This window comes from Grammomys surdaster, unplaced genomic scaffold, assembly GCF_004785775.1.
Source record: "Grammomys surdaster isolate TR1022 unplaced genomic scaffold, NIH_TR_1.0 174, whole genome shotgun sequence".
NCBI lineage: Eukaryota > Metazoa > Chordata > Mammalia > Rodentia > Muridae > Grammomys > Grammomys surdaster.
In genome coordinates, this window is record NW_021604622.1 from 21,157,837 (window position 1) to 21,179,377 (window position 21,541).

The 21,541-nt window shown below is 45.9% G+C and overlaps 1 protein-coding gene across 1 annotated transcript in view; it reads right to left on the reverse strand.

Moving 5' to 3' along the window:
• The window catches only part of Trio (trio Rho guanine nucleotide exchange factor), a gene marked incomplete at its 5' end in the record, with an annotated part of 293,865 nt that overhangs the window by 74,984 nt on the left and 197,340 nt on the right, over positions 1-21,541 (reverse strand). Inside the window, 6 exons of the mRNA XM_028767531.1 lie at positions 10,854-10,953; positions 11,650-11,792; positions 13,980-14,081; positions 16,250-16,440; positions 17,886-17,997; positions 20,286-20,378. Coding sequence (XP_028623364.1) covers positions 10,854-10,953; positions 11,650-11,792; positions 13,980-14,081; positions 16,250-16,440; positions 17,886-17,997; positions 20,286-20,378 — 741 coding nt within the window. The remainder of the gene's footprint in view (positions 1-10,853; positions 10,954-11,649; positions 11,793-13,979; positions 14,082-16,249; positions 16,441-17,885; positions 17,998-20,285; positions 20,379-21,541) is intronic.

Here is a 21,541-nt window from a genome sequence, read left to right on the forward strand (position 1 = left end):
ACACACACACACACACACACACACACACACACACACACACACACACACAGAGAGAGAGAGAGAGAGAGAGAGAGAGAGAGAGAGAGAGAGAGAGAGAGAGAGAGAGCTGCATTTGAAAAGCAAGAACACGGTTGTCCTGGAATAGCTTGTGTCCTGGTAGGTAGGGTGACCCTCTGGACTGTTAGCTCTTTGGGGACAGGACACATCAGCTCCTACATAAGAATCTTGTGACTGGCTCTCTGTCCTCAGGATATCCCTAGGTTCCACTGTGCCTGTTTCTTCTCTATCCCCTTTGGGACAGCCTAACTCTCATGCTGGTATTCACAAAGACCCAGCAGCTGGTGACCCCATGCTTCCGATTTTTCACCCCGCTAGGGAAGCTGGGATGTGACTCATAATGTCCCTGCTTGTGCTTCTCTTCTGGCGTTGCTTTCCGGGCGATGCAATCACCAGCAAATTACCTAACTTAAATGAATTTCCCTCCTCCTCCAGAAGTTTTCAAGTGGACTCGAGGGTGGCTTTCTAATGACTTTCTTCCCCTTGCAAACCCCACACTGGTTACTTCATTTGAGTTTCTCCGGTAACTCTGGTGGTGTTTCTGTGTACCCCTAGCTCTCTGCCCTGTCCCATTGGAACAATGCTGTCGGGGTAGCCTTTTAAAAAGCATGAATCATCCTCTTCAAAACCTTACGTACAATTTTCTTGATACAGGACTTAAATCCAGATCTGCCTTGCCAGGTTTATGTGCTAGCAGTTGCTTCTGAGACAGGTCCTCAGCATACATGGTCCATACTGCCATCCCTGTGGTCAGAGCTCCTTGTGTCTATCCTCTCTCCAAGTGCCCCATCCACTGTCTCTGGGAAGTTGCTCCCATTTCTGCCACCCATAGGGCTTCTCCCTGAAACAACTTATGCTTCAGTTTTGAAATGAATGGTCTCTCTCTGTCTCTCTCTCTGTGTATGATGTGTGTGTGTGTGTGTGTGTGTGTGTGTGTATGTGTGTGTGTGTGTGTGTGTGTGTGTGAGAGAGAGAGAGAGAGAGAGAGAGAGAGAGAGAGAGAGAGAGGAGAGAGAGAGAGACCTCCTCAGTAGAAAGCAAAGCAGGTCTGTGCCACTCTACCTGTGAATCTCTGTATCAAGACTAAGGGCAGAGAGAGGTTTGGTCACCATGGCAAACAGAAAAGGACCTGCAGATTACTGCAGGATCTGTGTACCCACGAGGTGCAAAGCCCACAGCATGCTTGGCAGGCTATAGGAAGGCTCGCCCACACACGGTTCCACCCTCCTTCCTAGCAGCTTATCTCTTGTGAGAAAGACTGGGGATTCAGAGTTAAAAGCATGTGCGCCAGACGACCACAGAGAGCAGGAACAACACAGCTCTTCCAGTCATGAAGCACCGATCCAGACCAAATGGGCCTCTTCACGAGGTCACAACTGTTTAAGTCCCCCCCCCCAAATTTTTATAAACCCCTTTGTGGGAAAGCCACGGTAACATTTCCATTAGTTCCTGAACAGATAAAGAAGCCATATAAATGCCAAAAGTTGAGACCGAGCTTGGGAAAGAATTCCTCTCACAGAATCCCATGTTATGGAAGTGGTTAATTCCTCAGCAGAGAAGAGAAGCTCCCTTTCCCAGCGAAAACAAAGTCAGCGAAAACAAAGTCAGTCAATGAGGCTCGACAGGTCGGACTTGCCACAGACCAAGCCCTGCCCTTTGTGGGCCTTGGTGGTCCAGCCCCAGTGCCCCCAGGACTGAGGGCAGCCAGATCTGTCATGAGCTCTCCAGTCAGAACTCCAGGCTTTCCCCAGTGGCCCCTGTTGCTGCTCTGGGAAGGAGCCCTGAGCTGGCTGCTTCCCCTACCAGTCTCATTAACTTGTCAGGCTGCTCAAGCAAATGGTAAGGACGGGGGAGGGCCGCCTAGGAAGGGGAGTTAAGCTCGACTGTATTTCTGGCACTTAGTTTTTTAAAAGACCTTTCCAGAGTAACCAAAAAGGATTGGAAACATCTGTGTGCTTGACAGAGCGTAAGAAATAAAATCAAGCCTTTTCTGACAAAGGATCATAAACCATGTTAAAAACATGCAAAGGCTTTCTAGAACTTAAGAAGGCAGAGTGCCAGAATAATATTTCAAAAAGTGCTAAAACTATCACCCGCACATTTTCCTGTTCCCCAGTCCTCTCCTGCCCATCAGGAGAGATAAGAACCTACAATCAAGGTCGGGAACTGAATGGTTGTTTCCCTGAGAAGAAGTATCCTATAGGCTTCTGTTTCAAGCTTTGAATTTACACATTTAAATTTTAGTCAAACAATAGAGCTGGTTACCTCACAATAAAACCGCACAGTGCACCACTAGGGAGATCTTGCTGGGCTAGTCACGGTCATGGTCCACAGACTTTACAATTGGGTAGGGCTATTGATGGCTTTTCCCTTGATAACTTGCATAACATCTTCCTATACTGTGAGAGCCAGCTCTAGGGGCGGAGGCTTTGAGACCAGCTCCAGATTACTTCCTCCAATTGGGGTGTCTTCTGCAACAGGGACTTTAGCTTCAAGTTCTGGGACACAACAAAGGGCAAGTACAATATCCTACAGTGTTTACTTGAGGGTCTCTTGGACCCCCAAAGGGAGCTTTCTTATGCCTGGCACTGGGGTTTTGTCATACCCTACGACTGCTCTTGGAAGGAGCATTATCACCCATGTAGGATGACTCCAACTAAACTGTACATATGCACACACATTTTATATGTGTATTTTTTCATTTTATTTTATTTATGTATGGGTGTTTTGCCTGTATGTATGTCTGCGTACCACATGCATGTGGTAGCCACCTAGGCTGGAAGAGGGCACTGGATCGCCATAGGACTGTAGTCACAGTTGAGAGACACCAGAAACTGAACCTAGGTCTCCTAGAAGAGCAGCCAGTGCTCTCCACTGCTAAGCCACCTCTTTAGCCCCTGGTTTATGCATTTTAAAGTAAACTTATAATGTTTCCTTGTGGCTTCTTCAAACACCCAGTGTTATTTACCTCTCCTTCCTTCCTTAAACTTTGCATTGAGCTACAAAAACACCTCTTTAAAATGAAGCTTGTTAAGATTTTAGAAAGACATGTTTTTGTTGTTGCAGACAGCTCCCTCTCCCGTGCCAGCCACTTCCCATGGAGTCTCCACAGAGTTCTCTTCACTTTGCACATTGTATAGACTGTCACGGCTTCCCTGGCCTATCTGTCTAGTTCAGGAATGCAACTTATCACATGACTCACATTAACCCTACTGAAAGTTACTTCAGAGGCCAGAAAGACAGATTAAGGGCATCTTTCAGTTTCTCACTATGTGGTAACCAGTATGTGTGGAAAAACAGCTGGTCTTAAACGGCACACAGCCGCAGAAATCACCAAGGATTTTCCTTCTCCCCAAACCCCTGCCTGCCCTTGGAGAGGGCCACTGGGAAGCACCAGAAACCTAGACCAAGGACGCAAGCAGATTCCAAGCAGGCTTCCCCTCAAATTCTCTCCAAGATAATGGAAAATAAACAGTTTATGGTCTTTCCACCCCTTCATCTTCTGGCCAAAGTCTTTTGTACTTCAGCAATCTTTGTAGAATTCTTCCTTTTGCTTTCAAAAAAAAAAAAAAACCCACAAAAAAACCAAACCTGGGTCATACTGCTGCCCTGTCTCAACCCATGGCTGAGATGCCCATGTAGTGGACTGGTCGTGGGCTCCTTGACATTCTTACACCCTAACCCTGTGCGACACAACAAGGCAGTAGTGTGTCACAAGAACACACGGTTTTAAAGGCAACAGCTAAGACCCAGCTTGACTCACTAAGCTCACAGAGCATCTGAGCAGGCTGAACTCAAGAGAGAACTGGTGTGGTGGGGAAGGCTTCCTCTCAAGTGATTCTGTTTCCAAGAGACGATCAACTGCAGTGAATATCTGGCCAATTTTTCAAGGGCAATTCAAAAGGAAGGTGGGGGCAGAACAGGGTGGGAGGGATGGTGTCTAATAACAGCCATTCCTCCTAGAGAACAGAGTGTGTCGACTGTTGTGAACAGTTGTACCCCACAGCCCGCTACATTCAGTCATTCAGAAACTCTACAAAAGAGTCCTGTGGCTTCATGCAGGTTTCACACAGAGCAGACCAAACAACGATTACTTGGTTTAAGGGGATTAGAGAGTACAGTTCCACTGCAGGCCGTGGACACAAAAGCAAAGGCAACCACAGGCAGCCAGAACATACCCGGAATAAATGCCATTATGCCCGAGGTTCTCACTGCTGCCTGGCGGCTTTGCGGAGGCTGGCAGATCGGCCCCCACCATAACAGTATAAAGAACAGTCTCCCAGGCTCACATTAACATGGAAGCCAGCTTAAGGCCAAAGCCAAGGAGATGTGCTCTGGAAAACCCTCTGCTTGGGGTTTAAAAACGTTTAAAGTTAGTTTCTGATGTGGACGGAACTCACAGACACCCGTGGACACCTATAAATGGTTAAAATAAATTATTAAAAAATATTGTTAAGAAGAGGCGCCAATCTGAAGAATTGATACAAATTCAAGATCCTAAATCTGAGGCTCATTATTTTCATCAACGGTAACTATGGCCATACCTACTAAAGCTTACACAAAAACATACATACTGGTTAGGTCACATTTCTAATCAAATGTATTAGTACCTTCCTCTTTGCTACAGGAAAATACTTGACAAAAGCACTTAAGGACAAAAGGGTTAATTGTGCCTCACACTGAGAGGGGACACAGTCCATCCTGGAGTGGTGTGTGTGGGGGGGGGGGTTGGAAGAGGGTGGTGCTGTCACATCACCAAGTGGCTGCTCATACCGTGCTCACAAGCAGGAGAGTAATGAGCACTCACTGTTTGCTCCCTCCTTCTCTCCTTTAAGCCTGGGAAGCTGGGCTACAGGGCAGGGCTGCCTACATTCCAAGTTGACATATCCCATTCAGTTAAAGCTATCTGGAGACTCCCTGACAGGAACATTCGGAGTGGTGCCTCCTACGTGACTCCAAATGAGTTGACAATGCAGATCAGAACCACAGTGAACTAACCGTTGCCTTTTCTTAGGATTCAGCCTTTCTACTACAGGAGTTTTTACTTTCTTATTTTATTTTACTTTTTTTTAATGACAGCTCTTAAAAGGTCTTCTAAAAATTACTTAGGAACTAGAAGGAAGAAGGAAACACACTGCACAAGGAAGCCTACAACAGGTGCTCTAAACTATCTCCGACTGCCTGAATGTACTGTGTGAACATCATTTCAGTGTGTGCACACATTGCCACAATGCATCGAATTTAGAAAGACGGGAGCTAGGGAAGTATACTGAGCAAGGGACTCCCTCTTCTTCAGTACCTATGACCATTTAATAGGTGTTATGCTGCTGGAGGGCCACCGACTGGCACAGGTCAGGCACTGAAGCCAAATAGCTCAATTCCAAGACTGCATATAGCTCCTAAACAAGCTCTCTTTGATGTCCACTGTGACTAGCGTCCAGGTAAGAGGGTGAAGCTGATGTATCAGCAGCAAAGGAAGCCAGCTGCAAAACTGGCATGGAGCAGGAGGCTCCTCTTACCTCAAAGACAGAGACCACTAATATGTTTATGCAGGGCTCCTTAAACACTAAGCAGTGTTATAAAGGCAGTGTGGAGGCCCAGCGTTCTCAGTACTATGAGCTGAGCGGGGCAGTGCTAGCCCCACTAACACAGGGGGACACTGGGCACAGAGCAGCTAAGGAACACACCCAAGGGAACATCTCAGAGGTTGGTTCTAATGCTTTGATTCAGTTGGGAATCTGAGTGTCCAAACACTAAAGGTCCTTGTCCCCCATTGGTTTTTGATCGATCTATAAGGATGCCAGCGGCTAATGGCTGGACAAAGGGAGATGGGGCGGGATCCTTAGAGTTGTGTGGGCTAGGATGAAGAGAGGAACAGGAGAATCGGCATGACTTCAGGAAGAAGGATGGGATGCAGGAGCAGCAGGAGATAAAGTCAACCGGCCATGTGAGATTTCAGTTAAGTGGCCACTGGCCGTTTCCTTGATTGGGCCTGAAGTAGCAGGGGAAGGTTTAGGAGTGCCCAACCTTTGAGGTAGCCAAGGCATTATAAAAATAAGCAAGTGTGTGTGACTTTGTGGATCGAAAGATACTCCTGGGTGGCGGAGGTACCCACATGCGATCAGCCAGGAGCCAAAGCAGTGTAGCATAGACTCATGGCTACCGGATACAGGAACCTGTGAGGAGAATTGTCTAGAGGCTTGCTGGTGAGCACGGCCTTGTTCTTGAAGGCTTGTATCTGGATGTACACCACACCCTTCAGTGCCTCTTTGTATGTTCTGAGGACAAGTGAGGTCCCAGAGCTTGTCCCGAGGACGTGAGCCCCACATTCTATCCAGTGAAAGATTTTCGAGCTTGATGATCCAGTTCTATTATGTGTGGAAAACCGACTCCAGCACCAGGAAGTGCATCGCTTTGAGCAGGTCCTGCAGTCAGGCACCTTCTCTGAGCAGGGGTGGAGTGAGAATTTTGGATTCTTTGAAAAACACAGAAATATTATGGGAATGTGCTTTCATTTTAACCCCAGGTGTGGGATCTGGAGCTGCTTCAGATGCAGCTGACTGTGATTTGCCTCCTGCTCTAGCAGGGGCGTGCTTTTGCCAGGTGCTGAGAGTTTCTAAGAGTGTGTGACGCTTGGATTTCTGGGAACTCTTCAGAGGGTAGATAAATGCTAGGGCTCTGAGAGGCGGGGTTGCTGTTGGTCTTTGTTGGTTGGGCTTTGATAAGTACTTGAGTGCAAAGAAGAAACAAGAAGAAACTGGACATCCTGACAGTGAAGGTCAAACTTGCTCAGAGCAGCTCATGTCCCTAATCAGCAGGAAGTAGCCTACTGATAGCGTCGTCCTTTTTCCCCTCTATCGATTTTTCTCCCCTATCTAGTGTTAGGGGTTGAAAGGGTGGAATAAGGGTGGAAGAAAGAAGAATCCACAAACCCACCAGCAAAAGTCAGGTGACGGGTAGGAGAGCCCTGGCACAGGCTGCTGATGCATGGGATGCAGCCCACGCTGAGGAATTCAGTCCTTCCTCATCGAACAGACGAACTCCTCTTGTAAGAGTGTCAGAGAGGCCGAATTTTAAACTACACTGGCTTTAGCTACTTCTCAGACTACTCTGATTATAACTGTTGACGGCTAAACAAGTGTAGGGTAGGGTCACTGGACAGAAAAGCCAGCTTTAAACGTACACAGAAAGTAATATCCCTGACATGAGGCTTCTACTTCATTAAGAGAACAGTTATCATGTGCTTTAAAAAAAACATGTGCATCTATAAAAATAAGATATGCAGACTCATAATTCCTGTTATAAGCTTAAATGGAGCTCAAGCAAGGGGCCCATTTCAACTGAATTGTGCATTCCGTGGGAAGAACTGAATACCGAGGGTCTCAGGACAGTTCACAAGCTGACCTGGGTGAGTTCTCTCCCCCCCCACCCCCTTAACACAGATACTGTTTAAATGACAGAGACCACAGGCTACCGAGGTGAGAGTGAGGAGCCGTTCTAAGATGCTGCTTTCATACCCTAAAGACACTCAGCACCATGGTTGCTGTGCTGTAAAGGCGTCAGGTCTGGAAGATGTCAGATGATTAAAGCCACATTGTGTTTCTGGCTTTGCTGCTTCATCTGGCTTCATCTCCTCAGTGCCCCAGGGCTGGATCAGCACTGGGGCAGCACCTCCTCCCTGCCTCAGGAGATGTGCTCATGGCAGTGAGGTAAGACTCTGGAAAGCAGTTGGGTCTTTTTGCAACCCAAATTACATTTTTATAAGATCATTTTATCAGCATTAAGTACCATGAATATCAGCAAGAATTGGTGTTAAATTCACATCTGGAACAGAAAGATGACATATTTTGAGACTGATAGTAGGAAATGCGCTCATGAAACAAGGTTTGAGTCCTGACCAGCCTGATGGAACTGCGCCCTGGAAAGAGGATGTCTCCGGAGTGCCTCCTCAGCTGACTCTGTCCTAACCTCTGGAGCCCCGTCTGAGGATTGCTAACAGCTCTGGCAGACAGCTCCCCATCAGAATTCTCTAACAGGCTCAGCACAAAACATACCCCCACCCCATTTCTGAACTGGAACCAAATCCCGTGACACAACTAACTCATAACAGACATGATAAATTGAGTCAACTAGGCAGGATATCTTAAATTATTTTCTTGCCAAAAGCATCTGCCTGTAACACGAGCAGATGCTCAAATGTGCAGTTTGTCGGGTGGAGAGGACCACGAGGCTCAGGAAAAGCTGTGGTACTTGGAGAGCAGGGGTCAAGCTAGAGGGTAGAACACTACACCTTCTGTCTCAGGAAGAGTGCAGCTCTTGCTTTCAAGATGCATCCTTTCAGATCATCTACAGACACAGAACTCTGTTCAGAGAAGCACAAATAGAATGTAAAGGAAGAGAAAAGGGACCCAGAGAGAGAGTCCACAGACACAGCCTGGCTGCTGTAGACACCCTGCCTTCTCACTGGGACTGATGAATGTGCCTGCTTTGAATGGCATGCCTTATGTGGCCATTTTAATCCCCAACAGAGGACCAGAAGCAAGGACCACTACTCAGTTCTAACAGCACAGCCACACGGGAGCTTCACAGCCTGGTCTCACCCTAAGGCAATAAAAACAACTGGATCACATTTATAAGAGAGGACTTGGAATGTCACCACTGCAAGGTGGTGAAGAGCTATGGGGTCCAGGACTGGTTCTGTTGGGTGACAGGCTTTGAGTTGTGTTAGCTTCACTTCCCAAACTTCAGTGATGGCTCTAGTGATGACATCACTGGATGAAGAAAGTGGAAACTGCTTCATCATCCTCACAGATGAAATATTCAAAGGGCAGCTCTTGTAACTTCTGCTGTCCCAGTAGACCCCTCAAGGCAACAGGACCAGTTACTATAAACCCACACTTTGGTAGTAACTCTTCTTCCCCGCGTATCACGTGAAAACAGGATCTGCTGCACTCTAAGTTCAGATAAGCCCTATGGTGTTGTGATGGACATGCCTCAGGAGACTAGAGCAGTGCCGGGTGGGCCAATGGGTAAACCTATCACTAATAAACAGCTGGTTCTGGGATGGGGAAGACTGTATTCCAAGGCTACCCATTCACCTGTTTAAGTACCTAAAACTATTAACTCATCTTGCTTCCTGGGCCAGCCTGGAGAAATGCCTTCACAAGCCTTCCAGAAGGAAACTTACTATGCTCAAAAGTTGTCTTTAGATTTCATTCCAAAGATTCACTTCCCACAAACTTTAAAGCAGGCATCTACAGTAAACCTATTGTAAACTCCTGAGGACACACCTCAGAAGGGTGTGAACTGGGTGCCTGGGAGCCATTCTCAAGGAGCCCGTGAGATGTAAATGGCTATCCTTGTCATAGTTGGCAATGATGTGGTCTGCCTTTTCGTCTAGGTGACAGTCCTACGAGGACTGACAAGCTAACTCCTTCAGGTATTAAAAACTTAAAAAGTAAAATCCCCGAACAACTAGTATTTTTTGATAAAGTGCTTCCAAGTGCAAACTACCTTTCTAAACAAAATTGCTATTGGGTGAGAGAAATGCTAATTACAAAATGGCTGACCATGTCATCCACCTTACCTCCTACTGCTGCCTCAGTGGCTAGATGTCTGCTGACTTGAGGAAAGTGCCAGGCCTGAATGTCTTGTAGTCCTGCTATGTGAGGTACTCTAAGCTTTAGGACTTGCTATTCAGTAGATTCAAAAAATAGAATGAAAAAAAAAATCAAAATCTAATTACTCACACTAGAAGGGCTTTGGAAGTGGGTCACTCTGCAGAGCAGTATTTAAAATCTATTTCCTTCTGTCTTGGAATCTACTTGTGAATCCTCAAATCTAAGAAAGACAGGACCAGGGTCTACTTAATGCATTATCTAAAACAATCCCCCATAACTGGCCTTGTCAGGACAGGGAAGCTGGAGCCCAGGAGACTGCAAGAACCCAGGCCTCAGCCACCAGGCAGTAGTGAAGCAGCTTGTTCCCAAGTGAGAAAGTTGGGCATCTGGACTAACACAGGAGAACGGAAACACTTGAATCTGGACTGACACAGGAGAACGGAAACACTTATGCATGGCTCTGTTTTCCTCTTTTTAAAGAATCTGATTTTGGCTAGAACATATGGCCATCTTAGTAGGAACAGAACACTCATCAAGACACATGTCTACTGACTTTGACACAAGACTTTGTCATTTTGTGGCTACCGCACAAACCCAGGATTACCAAGTTGCATTGCCTGGCAGTTTATTCTGATGGTCTTTAGATTCTACAAGAAGAATTCCAAGACATCTGCACCATTTTTGAAAGAGGCACACCTGCATAAATGCCTTAGACAAAAGACAGATCTGTCCTTTCGGTGGTCATTGCTGTCAAAGCCAAACCCAGTGTTCTGTAACTTTCTGTGTTCTGTGTACCTCAAATTCTAAGGGGAAACATCAGGGCCCACCTTGGAGAATGTTAGATGCCTGCCTCAGACAAGCTCCACATTTATAAATGGGGTTCTGGGTAAAATTTTATTTTAAATAGTAGACTCTTTGGCTTACAGGTACATTTTAAATAAGGTATATGGTCTTCAAAGCATCTTATATAGAAGCCATGTGACTGACCAAGAGAGTGGACAGGAAGAGTGGACAGATTTCTTCTGGGCTCTCGGTAATAGTCTCACTCTAAAATCCAAGTCTCTGCCCTGACCTGAAACCTGACACCACTCCTGGAATCTGATACTTGTCTTTAGATGCTGAGAACAGTTACTGACTATGTATTGACTGGAAGGGGCAGTGCTGCTGGTGGCTCACCTTATCACTGTCCAGTGTGTTCTGAGATGTCCGGGAGGCAATGGAGATGGTGTCGGGTTGGCTGCTGCCATCTCCTTGGCTGTCCAGGTCCTCTCCATCCCTAGTGGAACACAGAAACACTCAGTTCCCAGTGCTGCAAGCCCATAAAGACCACCTTCTCCCAGCTGAAAAAAACCCACGCTGGCTACAGCTGCTTCTATACATGTGAGTAAGCCATTCTGCTGGCTTTGTTTCAGAACTGTCTGTTTTATTCTGTGGATGAATCTTTTGCTGGCATGAATGTATGGGCACTGTGTATAAGCCTGGTGCACACGAACACCAGAAGTCATCCGATCCCCAGGAACTGAAAAGTTACACATGGTTGTGGGGGACAGAACCCACGTCCTCTGCAAGAGCAACACGTGCTCTTAACTGGTGGGCCACCTTTGCAGCCTCCTGCCCTTCTGTGCTGACTACAGTTTTTGGCAATCTTGTAAGTGTCCACTATATCTTCCCACTGAATTCTCAACATGTGAACTTCCCCAACCCAGGTTTCATTTCCATTTGAGAAATGGAACCAGACCAGACCAGACCAGACCAAACCAACCAACCACAAAACAAAAAGCAAACACTTCAGTGCTGTGGGCTGGATGGGGGAAAGAAGAGGGGTCTGTGTTTGCTTTTAGCCAGTATCGCCTCTCGTCTTGATAAAACAGTGCACCTAAGCCACACAGGCCCTGAATGTTTGAGGAAGACAGGGTGGTGCTGCTTGCCGCCTCCCCTGCAGGTAAGACTCCGGGGAGTCCGGCACACTCACCTCCTCCCCTTCTGCCTTGCTGCCGGAGCTGTTTTGGGGATGTGGATGGGCTCCTTCAGGGCTCCCCTCAGATGCACCGTCCTCTCCTGGATCACCTCACGGATGTGCTTTATCCAGTCCTGCTTGTTCTCAATACTGGATGCCTGTGCAGGTAGGAGAGCCATCAGGACAGTCCCTCCCACAACCTACGCCCAGCACATGCTGGCTTCTCCTGCTCCTCAGCCTTCCCAGGTTCCCAAGAAGTCCCAGAAAAGCAACCACACCTCAGTTTAATTTACTATCAAGCAAATGACTTTAATTTTCCATACTGTCATTAAAGCCATTTTTCATTTATAATTGAACGTGATTACAGATCTCTTGATACTCTAGGAATCAACCATCATTCTTCAGTACCAAGACCTGTTAAGCGACCTTGGGGGATTACATATAGGTCCATTCCCAGTCTGAAACCTCAATGAGGGCACTGACGCTCAAGCTGTGTTCTGGTCAGTGTCCAGGAAACCATCAGCAGGGATGTGAGCAGGCCCTTGCCCGCTGCATTTCCCTGGACTGCTTGGATGACTACTGCTGGCCTCTTCCACTGCCAGCTGAGGTAACTCAGATGGCATAGCCTACTCAACCCACAGGAACTCCACAAAGGAGATCTGTAGGGGTAGGCAACACTGGACATATGCCCAAGGCCACAGAGTCACTCATGGCCAGTCATCTGTGGGCCTACAGCAGCCCCATAACAAATTTCAGAACGTATTCCCTCGAAATGGCATGGGTAGATGGAGAGGCCCTCTGGTGGCACTGATTTCCTGCTGACCACTGACCTCCTGTGATGTAGACATCACGGTCATGAGTGATTACAGAGGTTGTCCACGGGGCTTGGAAGAAATCACTACGAGTGACAGCAGCGCTGTGGTTCCAGCCCAGAATCTTGTTTTGGGGAAAAATGCTAAACCACAGTCCACACTGGGAAGAGACAACCTGACGTTCCTAAGACATAAACGTGCCAAATGTTCTTCAGTTACTTAGGATAAAGGGGGGACTTTGGAAACCCCATGTCCATCAGAATGTACAGGCTGTACACAAAGGCGGAGATTAAATAATGAAGGATCTGAAAGGGACATTCAGTGCAGCTGGAGATAAGCGAGGAAAACCATGACCATGTTGCAGAAATAAAGAAAACTACTCTGCAAAATGATTACTCCATCAATGGAGAGTAACTAAAAGGCACACACTTTACAGAAACGGTGTCAAACAAATGGGACAATTCAGTAAAAGGGGTGACTGGTATATTCAGAGAACCTCAACCAGGACTCAGAGAGAGTTTTCTTTCTTGCTTTTGTAAACAAAGACAGTCATACTGTGTTGGAGCCACGAGGTCACCACCACAATGGTTATCCCTCCTGTCATTGTCACCATTAAGGACCTTAAGGACTCTTGCCTATATCCTCAGCATCTGTAGCATGGTCAGGACGCTCACTGTGATTGACACCACTGTCTCCATCTTCACGGCGCCAGCATCAGCATCCTCATGTTCTTATGACTTGCCTGTCTACACCATCCTCTCTACCATCCACGGCATCATCACCAGGACCTACACCACCACTTCCCTCTTCATCTTCACTGCAATACTACCACCTCAAAGTCATCAGGATCAAAGCACACACCACTTCTGTCTTGCCCTCCTTGTAAGGCAAAAGGTGTTTTCCAAACTTCTCTAACGAAAGTCCACAGTTGGGCCATGTTGGGCCATGTACATTCACTGAAAGCAATCTATTGTGAATATGTGGAAACATCATGGCTTCCACGGTGGTCCCTCGGCTGTGAAAGAGTAGTGTTCAGATGAACAGCTCAGTTTCTGGAAATACTAAAGCAAGGGTAAAAGACACGCAAGAGGAGATGTAGTGACTTCAATGGCAGTCATGCACCAGCGTCTCGCCGCACTTGTGCTCCTTTCAGCAGCTGACAAGTCAGGATGTCCCTAAAGCATCTCTGGTGTTTCCAGACGGATCAAGAAGATAACTACATCTGTGTTTTCTAAGATATCGATGAGGTTAGTGCAAGAGACACCTTTAGAGTTCTTTGCAATTCCTAGGAAAAGTCAGCATACTCAAAACAGAGTTTAAATTAAAAGTGAATGAGTTTGTGCGTATGTAAGGGGGGGGGAGGGAGGGAGAGACAGAGAGAGAGATATTGAGATTTTTGGCTTCACCAATCCCCTTAGAGAACAAAAAAGTTAAATAAAATGACCCAGAATCTGTACATTTCAACAAGAAAAACAGTTTACATCACCACAATAAACATTTGTTCAGTAAGCTGCTAGCTGTAAGTTAACATACCTTAAGGACAATTTTATTATCTGAAGTTGGTGTCCTCCCCACCCACAGTGCAAATTTGCAAGGATCTCCTTCAACGTGTTCGGTGACACCCAACTCTGAGGTCTGCACAAAAGACAATGAGCTAATTAGATAGCAGTATGATTTTGGTAGGCTTAGACATAGAACGAGAACAGCCTTTGGTGCTTGGTGGCCAGGCTAAACACTTAGTTCAGGGGTTTTTCAACCACTGGGCTACAACCCCTTTGGAAGTCAAATAATTTCTTCACCTAAGAACATTGGAAAACATAGACATTTACATTATAATTCATAATAGCAGCAAAAATACAGTTATGAAGTAGCAACATAAATACTTTTATGGTTGGGGACACCACAGCATGAGGAACAGAAAGGGCCACGTCATTAGGAAGGTTGAGAGCCTCTGCCTCAGTTGGAGGAAGGCTGGGACGGACATGTGTGGGACACACTGGCTGTTCCCACCCTGAGCACTTCTGGAGACTGCAATACAGCTTACTCAGCAGAATGTGCTGAGGAGAAAGCCCAACCTCAGACACACGCAGCGGCTCTTCCTAGTTAGAGCAGCTCCCACGATAGACTCTGAGCAGAGACACACCTTGACAGAGGGCGAAAGGGCTAAAATCTGACTTCATCGACATCATTACCTGTTACTATTTCATCATGACTGTAATACCAAGCAACAAAAACCCCATCTGTGGACATATCCAGAACAGGGCATGATCAAATCCTTCCTCCTCCCCCCATGATCAAATCCACCCAATGCCTCTCCCTCCAGCAACGGAAGTGACTCAGAGGTTGGAACTCCAACGGCAGCCTTGGTGGGAATCTTATTTTTTTTAAAAAAATACAAATTAAACTAAGATGTATCGATTTTTAAAACACACAAGCTTGCCTCCAAGGTCAGATCAAAGCCAGCAGTAAAGTGATTAGCTGGCCAGGATGTACTTCTTACATCCAGCTGGACTGTGACCTATCTGATGTAAGGCCACAGTGATCCAAATGATAATCACAACCAGGGGACCAGCCAAAGACAGTGGAATGAAAATCGTTACTAAGAATTTTCGGATTCCAGATTATTATTAAAAAAAACGTTTCCACACTTGGGAATCTCTATTCTTTGGGGAGTTTGACTGACATACAAATATCCCCCAAAATTGTAACATTAAGTAATCCGAATGTTAGATACCTAATAATGTTTTAAAGAGATCTGACATACAGAGGGTGTGGCACTCTGGTTCCTTTCTACACAGTGAGCTCACTTTCATTTCTACTGGGCCCCTCTGACTGACTCTGCCCAGCAACTCTGTGCTGGCAGCCCTCTGAGCAATAGCCTTGAGAAAGGTCAAAGTGCAGGGGATGACAGTTTGTCCTGGCTTAAGACTTCCAGAACGCGGGACGTGGCTGTACACAGCCAGGGCTGGCTAAGGAGGAATGCAATGGTTCTGAGCATGCTCTTTTCCCCAGAAACACACTGACACTGGTTAGGAGTCAAAATAACATTGCTAGAACACTCCAAAGGTCTCTGCATGGGTAGGGAGCTGAGGAATCTTTCAAACATTACTTTTGATTACATAGTTTTCTCTAATAATGACATTTTGCTATTATAAAATTTCAAAATTGTTCTTATATTTACTTTGCATGAATTAATTTCTAATGGAAAATAATGAAATTTTCATTATTATGAATCTGTAGTGAGCTCACCCAGTAAGGGAGCTTGCATACATTTTGATGTTATGGATTAGAAAAATTAAATTGATATGAATGCTTGCTTAGGGCAGGACATCATCTATTTACACAGCATCAGTTTTCAACCTGTGTGGGAGTTGCTATTCCCACTGGAGTCACATATTAGATATTCTGTACATCAGATGTTTAGATTATGATTCATAAGAGTAAAAAAATTAGTTATGAAGCAGCAATAAAAATAATATATGTTTGGGGGTCACACCAGGAACTGTATTAAAGGGTTGCAGCATTAGGAAGGTTGAGAACCACTGTCCTACAGTGTTTCTCCATCCTGCAGTCAGCAGCTATGGGCTGCAGAACAGAATCCCTAAGCCCCAAGAATAGCAGCATGCCCTCTAGTGGACTCAGCTGGCAGAGACCTTAGCTGAAGAAGAAAAAACATCACAAATTGGATTCACATTTTCAAGTGGTTTGGGAGGCACCTAACGGCAAGAGGCAGGAGGTTTCCCTGCCTACAGGAAGGCTTCAGTCGTGGTCTGTGGACTTAAACTCTGGACACCAGTACTTACAAACAACTTGCTTTTGTAGAGGTACTTGCTTCTCCCGCTGGAGTCTTTTACTTCTTTACTAAACACCAAGGACATTTCAAAAAGGAAGAGGTGCCGTTCCCGACCCTTCCGAATTAAGGTTTTTGGGTCCCACACTTGGAAGGACTCCTGCAGGATGAGCTCTCCCTGAGACTCAATGTTTTCGTCAAACCCTGCAACATGAAACATAGAAGTAAACATGGCTCAGAAGGAAGCATCACCATCTCGTCGGCAAATGCTTTCAATACGACCCCACGGGCCCTCCTAATAAGGGAGAGTTCTTCCTAAAACACTATTTGGCATTTATTTCCCCAAGTTCAAATGTTTTTAGGGGTTTCTCATAATTTCCTTCTTTACTTTCTATTCTTTCCCGTTGGCTCCCAACATCAGATCTGAATTAAGTCCCATCTCCTTGTCACCGAATTGGGGCCGTTGCTCAGGCGACCACTCCCCCTGACCAGAGTACCTCCACTGTACTGAGCACCTCAGCCTCTGATTCTTTTCCTCTGCAGCCAAATGCTCCTCCCAGACTCTGCTCAGGTCCCAATCTGGTGAAGCCAACTTTACTGACCCATCTTCTGGGCGTCTGGAGTCCCCTGCACATAAATCTGCCTGGACCTGGCACATGGTGGCCTCCCTGACTACTTTTTCCTCACAGAGGAGGCCACCAGGACTTAGCAAAGTGGCTCCTGGGCAGAAGCTGCTCACTCCCTTCTGTCTCTTTCCATCAGACACTCCCCCTAGGGCCGTCATAAATAAGTTCATCACACGGCTGTCCCTTCACAGTGAGGAAGAGCTAGGCACCCCAACTCTGGGCAAGTGAGAAAATAAATGTATACAGCTAGTAGGGTTCCCTACCCACATGCTCTTGTACTTCCTGTGACATGGAATATGAATGTGGTCCTGCAGGACTTAGCCAAGCAGGAAAATACATAGGGCAGAAACGGGCCAGAACACACCCTTCCCCCTGATGACATCATGAAGAACAGGTGTGCAGTCCATCAGAGGAAGAACAATCAGTATTGCTGGATCTCTGAGTTTCTATTACAGAGTGGCATTGTGTCCTAATTAATAAATTTCTTGATGCTACCAATGACATGGCATAAACTAGCAAAAGCCTTTGGGATGGGCCCTTTGCATCGTTAACCTTGGCAGTGCAGAGGCAGTTAACTAAAGAGAAACATTCATGCAAACTGGAATTGCTACAATACCTGTTGGGCACATTTGCCTAGTTTCTGTTCACCATGTTACACGCTGTGTTTATGTATACTGTGTAAAGATCTAGCAATGGCTAGGGAAATGGGGAAGTAAGAAGATCTTCTGTATCCTTGGGTCGATAACCAGTGTGTCCATTCATCACTCACACCTCCATTAGCAGGAAATCCAGGCAGCATTAGACAAGACTTAAGTGACACAAAGTGTCCCTGGAGTGTAGAATGGTACTGCTGTTATCAAGTCCAGAAAGTGACAATTCATTCACACACAGCATCAGAGGAGACGGTGCTGTGCATTGTGGGGCATGGTGCTGTGCATTGTGGGGCATGGTGCTGTGCATTGTGGGATGGTGCTGTGCATTGTGGGATGGTGCTGTGCATTGTGGGATGGTGCGTCCTGTTACCTTCCAGCATGCTGAGGTGCATGGCGTCATTGGCTCGCTTGGGCACACTGAGCATCACCTCCAGGCCGTCTTTTATCTCCCCCTTTCCTTCCTCACAGCATGTGAGCAGCTCCTGGAGAAGATCAACACCATGAACTCTCAAAGGACTGCACAATGCTCTGCCAGCAACATCTCAGCAGACATCCAGAAATCCATGAAAACTCACAGTGCTCGGGAAATAAACAAAGTAGCCAACTAGGGTTTTTTCTTATTTATGAAGTAAATTCCTCAGGGTTAAGATAGACAACAGGGTTTGTTCTACTTGAATGAGGACCCTGGAGGAAGACAGATCCAGTCACCATTCAGGAAGAAGCTGTTAGGCCTCACAAACCACATCTCCAGAATGAGAAAGTAAGTGTTCCTGGTTTTGTAAGAAATATGGAATTGTAAGTGACAAGTGCCAGCCATCCATAATCCACCTGCCCCGCTAATGGCACAGCCCTGCAATGTCAGGGTCTGGTGGGACATCAGAACATCAACACAGCACAGACCACTTCTCTATGCAGGCTCCTTAGGGAGGTGTTAGCTGGCCAGCCCCACCACCTCTCCAAGGTATCTGTGTGTATAATTCTACTTCCTGACTACCTGGGAGCTCCTCAGCTGCCCTGTGAGTAGGACAGCAGGAAACACAAGCTTACACCCTGATGGGTCTCAGGTATGCCTTCGTGGGTGCCAGAGCATTATTGGTCACAGTGACAACAATCCTGTGTATGTGATTCCCAAGTGGGTCGGAGTAGTGTGGCCATCACCCTGGTGGGTCTATAGCAGTGGTTCTCAACATGCATCTCCTTCAGCGAACCTCTAGCCCTAAAAATATTTACATTATGATTCATAACAGTAGCAAAACTACAGCTTTAAAGTAGCAATGCAAATTTTATGGTTGGGGGTCACTGCAATATGACAAACTGTGTTAAAGGATTCCAGGCGTTAGGAAAGTTGAGAACCACTGGTCTAGAGGAACTCAGTCCCCTGATGGGAGCCTTCATTTTTGATCAGATATTTGTGTTTCTGAGGAGCTGGGCAAAGCTGTCTTCCAACGACAATGTGCCTCGACTCCCACCTGTGCAGCTGTCTTCCCACCAGAGAGGGCTGATGGAGCTTACTACTGTTCCCAGTAGAACTTCTTGGGAAAATGACAACGATTTAGAAGGAGAAGCAGAATCTTAGTGGAAACACAAGCTAAGAACAAAGCTTTGAATTCTGAGGGCACTACGGGATAACTAAGACACAAGGAACTTTTGCAGAATTAGGAAGCAAAGGGGTAATAACCTGAATGCAGACAAATGAAATCCAGCCTCCTGCTCACAGCAGCAGTAGATCTGTCTAGTGACTGTTGGGTCACTTCATAAGATTTCCATACAGAAGTACAGGAGAGGAGGGGGGTGTGACTTGGTGGTAGAGTGCACACCCACCATCTGTGAGGCCCTGGTTTGATCCCTGGCACTGTACTGTGTGTACAGGAGGTGGGGGTTGGGGTAGTAGGGTTTTCACAATAAAAATGCCTCATGATAGTTACACTTCTGCATAAAAGAACACAGACACGTATTACAGTTTCTTGGTCTCTCTCACTGAGAGAGCTTTAGGCACCTTTAACCTTTAGTCTCCTACTGTGACAGGCAGGACGGCAGCTGAGATAACTGGGATTAGTGGATAGTCTACACGCTAACGTTTCAGAGCATCCTTCGCCAGCAGAGGAAACATAGCACCTTTGCCAGAACAGTTGTAAATGACTCTTCATGCAGCAGGAAAACATGCATTAACGACAGAATACATTGCGATGTGTCTGTCCCCCTTTCTACTGTTGAAAATAATCAACAAGGACAATTTTAGATATACTAGATTACAACAAGAAGCAGAGGCCAGTGTGAGGGAAGCCCTTGGGGTCTGTATGAGCATGTTCTATAAAATGGCAGCCACAGGGAGGTGCACGAGGGCAGAGTGTTAGTGAGTCCATGGAAAACCTGAGTATCAGTCAGATTTGGGTTCAAAGCTGGCACATATCAACAATGATTCTGAGAATTTTTGTAACCCTGGGTAGACACCCTCCAGACTTCCCATCAGCACTGCTGCAAGATAAACATGCATGGGTGCTGGGTACGGTGCCTCAGCATGAGGGTTCGAGGAGACTGCAGGTCTAAGAACCAGTAACTTATTTCTCAGTCAAATGCCATTTTATGTTACAGACAAGTGCCAACCAGTTCCTTCAGCATACAGCCAGGGGATATGATCTTATGTAACTGCTTCAGTAAGAAGCTAGACAGGTCAAGAAAGGCAGTGAAGGAAACCACACACACATGTCCACAGAGGAGAGATGCCAACACAGCAATGTGATTTTGCAGATTGAAGATGTGTTATACATACTTTTAAAAGGAGCTGATACTTTGTTATTCGCTGAACTGGTTTGATCAGGTAGGAAGAGATGGAATTGGCTAACCCGTGCCGCTGCTGGATCTCCTATATTTAAAACAAAAAAGGGGAAGCTTTATCCCAGGGTCATTACTGTTAAAAATGGCTACAATACCACATTAATGACGAGTGTTTGATCCTGCAGAAATAATACGTCCTCTCTTCTTAAAGCATGTGAAAATGTCAGCACAGACTTCTAAGTCTATAGGTTTACTCCGCACGAGACTTTGCAGAACACCAAGCAGAAGGATGAAGATCTACAGTCTGTCTAGTGTGTGCCTTTCTACTGTGCCCCTTGCAGTAACAGTGCTTACAAATCTAGGCCGTGCTTAGCATCTTCATAGGGAGGCGAGGAGCCCGGTTTTCTCCTTCTATCGTGGGCCATCTTGTTAGCCTAACGGGGTTTTTAAAACCAAGTTTTGGCTATGCAGACATTCTTGTTGCGTAAGCTTTCTATTCTATAGTCTGCATGTGTCTATGGTGCTGAGTGTCATCTAATCATGACGCTATAGGGCATGTGAAATATTAGAAAGAAAAGACAGCATCAGGCTGGGAAGGAATCACTATAGATTGAGTGCTCCCTGAGAACAGCAGCTGGAACAGGGATGCCCATAGGCAGGTCCCATCAAAAACAAAAACATAAAGTTTATTCCAGCTTCCAGACTTTCCCATGAGGGACTATCTCAATGTGTACAACTGAAAAGGCAGAAAGTTAAGTCCAATATTCCCATGGCCTTGTGTGCCAAGGGTACACAGCACTTAGCAGTACTTTTCTTCAGCCATAATCTGCCACATACTAGACTAGTTCTGAAACCCAGAATACATTCACTAATATTGTGCCGCCCCACTATACAAACAACGTATCTTTGGAAAAAGAGAGAACCTGTACTAAGTCTACTCAAGCATAGAATTGAACACCTACTTGACTGAGCAGTCAAACTGGTAGGAATTTAATGATAGATCTCTTTGGGAAATACATAAGACTAATAAATTTGTATCATATATATACATACATACATACATATATATATATATATATATATATAAAATCTTGTATATAAAATTAATGACTACGTATAAAGAATAATGACAAATATATCTATATTAAAGATCCAAGGGTCTTATAGGTATACGACTTCTAATAGTTAAATAGAAAATGTTCAGAGCAAAAGAACTTTTAAGACAATCCCGAAATAGGGGTTGGTGATGTG